Raw genomic sequence first — 4449 nt, 5'->3', positions numbered from 1 at the left:
AGCGGCTAAAGAGAAATCTCTCTCCTCTTAGGGACTCAGAAAAAGACTGTGACAAAGAATCACAAACAGACACACATTCATGAACTTGCAGAGGAATAAAAAACACAGCTATCCTAAAATACAACTCACCTCCCCCTCCCAAAGAAGGGCAAAAAGCAGGGATATGTGATGACCCTCAGAAACACAAACAGGAATCACAAGCTCCACGAAAGCCTCCACACACAGAGGCGTACAGAATATGCATCAAGACACATTCACTGAAACTGTACTTCATGGGTATAATGGCCATGAGCACTGGGCACCCAAATAAGCCCAGGCCACACTAAAGTCTAAACGAGAAGATGAGAGTTCCCAGGTGCATTTGAAACAAAATCTCTCTGCAGAACCCCAGGCGGATATTTAGGACCAGAGTGAAAATGAAAGTGCTAGAGGGGTCACAGGCTTCCCAGAATCCTGGCCCCATTGACAGCCAAAGGCCAAGGCCACGATATCCCCTGTACCCGATAAGCCCCAGCCCTCATTTACCTGTCTGGGCTGCCCAGGGCCCTTCCTCACTCCCTCTCTGCCCCGGAGCTAGGGGTCTGGGAGAGCCCCAACTGGCAAAGGGGAGTGCAGGCAAGCAGACAGAGCTGGTGACTGCTGAGTTCACATACCTTTATTCAACTGACACCAATGGGGAATGGGAGGGGGGGAAGACAGATTTTTCTTTTCTTCCACACAAACCATCAGACGATTTCAGAGTCTCCCCACAGTGGAGAAGTCTAAATCAATGCACACCCAGTGGACAGAGAACGCAGATAGCAGCCCGCTGTACAGATATTTACACATAATTACAGGACCCCCTGCCACAGGATGTGCCCTTGCCCACCCCACCCCCACCTCTCCAGTCCTTGACCCAGACCCTCCTCTCCCACCCCAACCTCATTGCCTTAGCTACAATAAATATCCCAGGGCCTGGGACAGAGCAGAATGCTGTGAGGGTTGCCGGCCCTGGATGGCTGGACCCAGCCGGCCATGGGAAAGGGGAAAAGTTCCTTCAAAAGCACCCCCCAACACAAAAGAGGGAGGATGTTCCTCAGCGCAGTGGGATCCAGAGCTTCTGCAGGGATTGTGGAGACCCCTCACTTAACCTCTCCGTTCAACTTTGCCTGTGTAGACACTGCTTTAGGCTTCAGAGAAAATGAACTTCCTTGGAAAACAGCAAGAAAAATAAAGTTGAAATTTTCTTTTAAGCACAAAGCGGATAATAAGTGTCTTTAAATTATAATATTGGACAAGCAGGGCCTCAAAGTTGGGGAAGAAGTAAGGGAGAGGCAGAAAGGGAGACCTCTCTGTGCGCAGTTGGTGTTTCTGGCGGAATCCGCAGGGCCTGGGCAGACATCCCTCCGGGAAAGCATTCCTCCGGGGCCTCTGAGAGGCGCAGAGGCTGGGAAAAAGTGAAGGCTCCCTCCCCACCCCCCGCCGCCCCTTTAACTGCTCAAATTGGAATGGGATCATGAATTGCGACTTCATCGCTTAGACCTGGGCCTCTCCCTGAGCGATGGAGCCCGCTTCGTCCCAACTATCGGCAAGATTCTGAGCATGGAGCCTGTTCCTGAAGTGCCAAGTCACGCGCGCCGACTCAAGGTCTGGAGACTCTTCATAAATAGACTCCCTGAGTTCCGCTGGGACCGCAGGAGCTCCCGGGAGAGGCTGAGGAGTGCGGGCCTAACTGGCCCTGAGCTCGACGTGGTCAGAAGTGGCAGCCACTGAGGCCGGCGACTTTGCTGGCAAACGGGGGCCCTGAGGACAGGAGCGCGTCCCCGGGATGCGAGAGGCGGATGTGGCCGGCCACGGGAGCTAGGGCTGGGGCAGTCAGCATGGCCAAGACCTGGGCTTGACCCCCAGGACCCGCCGCCGCCGCGAATGGCGATCCCGGGGAGCCCTCGCCTCCGCCCGGGGGTGCTGCCCCGCCGCCACCGTGGCCCATGATGTGGTCTATAGAGAAGGAAGGCCTCTGGCCGGCCGCGGCGCCCCCGCCGCCCGCACCACCACCCGCGTCCGTCTTGAGGCCCTGGCGCAGGAGGGCGGTGGACAGACCGGCCGCGGTGCCGGCTGCGGGAGGGCTCAGCGACGCAGGGTAGAAGGCTTTGGCACAGCCCAGCTCCGCGCCAAGGAAGGCGGGCAGGCCTGCGGGGCCAGGGCCCGACCCTGTGCCCGGGGCAGGCGCAGGGGCCGGAGCCGAGGCTGCGCCCGCGAACACCGAGGCCGTCGGAGGTCCGGGTGGAGGAGCAGCGGCGCGGCCCGGGGGTACCGACAGCTGACAGGGCGCGGCGGCGGCGGCGGCGGCGGCGAAAGCGAAGGCGTGCGGGTGTGGGTGCGGGTGCGGGGCCGGGCCTGGCGGGGGTGCGCCGTAGGCCGGGAGCGCCAAGCCGTAGCCGTAGCCGTAGGCGCCGTAAGCGGCAAAGCCCGGCAGGAAGGCGCCGGGGTCCCCGGCCGCCGCAGCCCCGCCACGCAACAGCAGCTCCGGATGAGGGTGCGTGTGTGGATGCGGCGGCGGTAGCGGCTGCCGCTTGAAGCGTTTGCGGCGCCGCAGGAAGCTGCCGTTGTCGAACATGTCGGCCGACTCTGGGTCCAGCGTCCAGTAGTTGCCTTTGCCCGGGTTGCCCGGCTCGCGGGGAATCTTGACGAAGCAGTCGTTGAGCGAGAGGTTGTGGCGGATGCTGTTCTGCCAAGCGGGGAACTTCTCCCGATAGTAGGGGAAGCGGCCGCTGATGAACTCGCAGATCTCGCTCAGCGTCAGGCGCTTCTTGGGGCTCTGCAGGATGGCCATGGTGATGAGCGCGATGTACGAATAGGGCGGCTTCACCAGCGGGCTCCGCGTCGCCGCGCCCCCCGACGGCGGTCCCGGCCCGGGCCCCGCCGCGCCCCGGGCCGCCGCCGCGCCTGGCCCGGGGCTTCCCGCTGCGGCGGCCGCCGCCCCCCGGGACGCTAAGGCTCGTGGCTCGCCGTCCGAGCAGCCGCCGGACTCCTCTTCGTCCTCTGCTGCGTCCGCCTCGGCTTCCTCCGGGGGAGGCTCGGGGCCGTGGGGGAGCACGTCCCGGGGGGCGCGGGGCCCGGAGCGGGCAGGGAGCTCCCCCCCACCGCTGCCGCCGCCGCCGCCCACCACGTCTATGTCTGCGTCGGCCTCGGACAGAGCGGCCGGGGAGCTCTCGGAGGACATGATCTCGCAGCAGCAGCTGCCCAGGGTCATGGTGCCGCCGCCGCCACCGCCGTTCTCCCGGCTCCGCTCCGGCCGCGGCTCGGGCTCCGCCGCGCTGCCTCTGGGGCGAGTGTGTTTTGCGCGCGGGCGGGGAGGGGGCGGGGGACTGAGGCGGGTAGGGAGGGGTGTCCCCAGCTCCGCAGCGCCCCCTCGTGGCCCAACTAGCCGCTCTCACCTCTCGGTGAGCACCCGACTGGCTGCCCCCTCCTCTGCCCCGGGAGCCCCAGCAGGGCGCCTGCACCCGGGGCGCGGGCGGAAGAAGCTGAGGCTTCCCCTGACCCTGGCCGGTCTCGGCCCCCGGTCCCTCCCGGGATGGGGGGTAGGAGGATTAGTCCCTCCCGCCTCGCGGCTGCCTAAGGCGGAAGAGCGCGAACCCGGGGCGGAGCTCCCCGAGCGGGGTGGGGCGGGACGGGAGAGGGCGGGCGGAGTGCCTCGGCGGAGGGGCCCGGCGGGAACCAACAGCCGCCGCGGCGGGAGCTGGCTCCGGTGGCCGGAGGCGGGTCTTTCCTTTCCCGCAGATCCCGCAAACGCTCCGCTCCCTGGAGCCGCTGCCTTCAGTGCGCTCAGACCCTGGATGTTAAGGTTCACGAGGGCGCCAGTTGGCGCCGGGAGAAGTAGCGACGCCCCCACCTATCATCTTCCCAAGGCAGCGCCTGGGGGCCACCAAGACCGAGGCGCAGTTGGAGCGCGAGCGCGAGCCTGAGAAGCGCGGACGCAAGCTGCCAGCGCGGGGCCCGCCGGAGCCCGAGCGGCTTCCGGCCCAAAGGGAGACGCACTTGAGTGATCGCGAGGAGCAAACTTGGCGCTCTCGGCCCCGGGCCTCGGAGAGGTGAGAGATTCCGACTGCGCTCCTCTCCTCCCTTCCAAGGCCGAGACCCCGCCACACATCCTCTTGCGGCGCCACGGGACTCCAGACGCGGGAGTGTGTGCGGGAAGACCCAGGAGCGCGTCGCCCGCCTGTCGGGCTCTCCCCGAAGCTTCTCTGCGGCGCTCTGGCCGTATTCCGGGAGCCCGGACCGAGCCATCGCTCTGAGTTTGCCCGTACTCCGCCCTTTTTCGTCTTTGTGTCCGTTTGTCTTGGGCTCAGTGTCTCTGTTGTCTCTCGCCTTCAGTGAATCTCTGCCTCCGTTTCCAGTGGAAACCCTGCGTTTGTCTGTGTGTCTCTGGGGGTCGAGAATCCCTCGTTCAATTTCCCCCACCCCCAGTCG

General features: G+C 64.7%; 1 protein-coding gene across 1 annotated transcript; it reads right to left on the bottom strand.

The window, feature by feature from the left end:
* Positions 1-925: 925 nt before the first annotated feature.
* On the bottom strand, positions 926-3881 carry FOXD2 (forkhead box D2). The gene has a single exon (XM_042997044.1). It carries the CDS (start codon positions 3230-3232, stop codon positions 1733-1735), a length of 1500 nt encoding a protein of 499 aa, XP_042852978.1. The 5' UTR covers positions 3233-3881; the 3' UTR covers positions 926-1732.
* Positions 3882-4449: the final 568 nt, after the last annotated feature.

The sequence above is a fragment of the Panthera tigris genome, chromosome C1 (assembly GCF_018350195.1).
Source record: "Panthera tigris isolate Pti1 chromosome C1, P.tigris_Pti1_mat1.1, whole genome shotgun sequence".
Taxonomy (NCBI): Eukaryota; Metazoa; Chordata; class Mammalia; order Carnivora; family Felidae; genus Panthera; species Panthera tigris.
Note: the sequence above shows the minus strand (reverse complement) of the source record. Positions and strands in the feature narration are given on the sequence as shown.

Bases quoted from the DNA above. Each gene is read 5' to 3' on its own strand.
- FOXD2 (XM_042997044.1), bottom strand. From the start codon at position 3,232: ATGACCCTGGGCAGCTGCTGCTGCGAGATCATGTCCTCCGAGAGCTCC.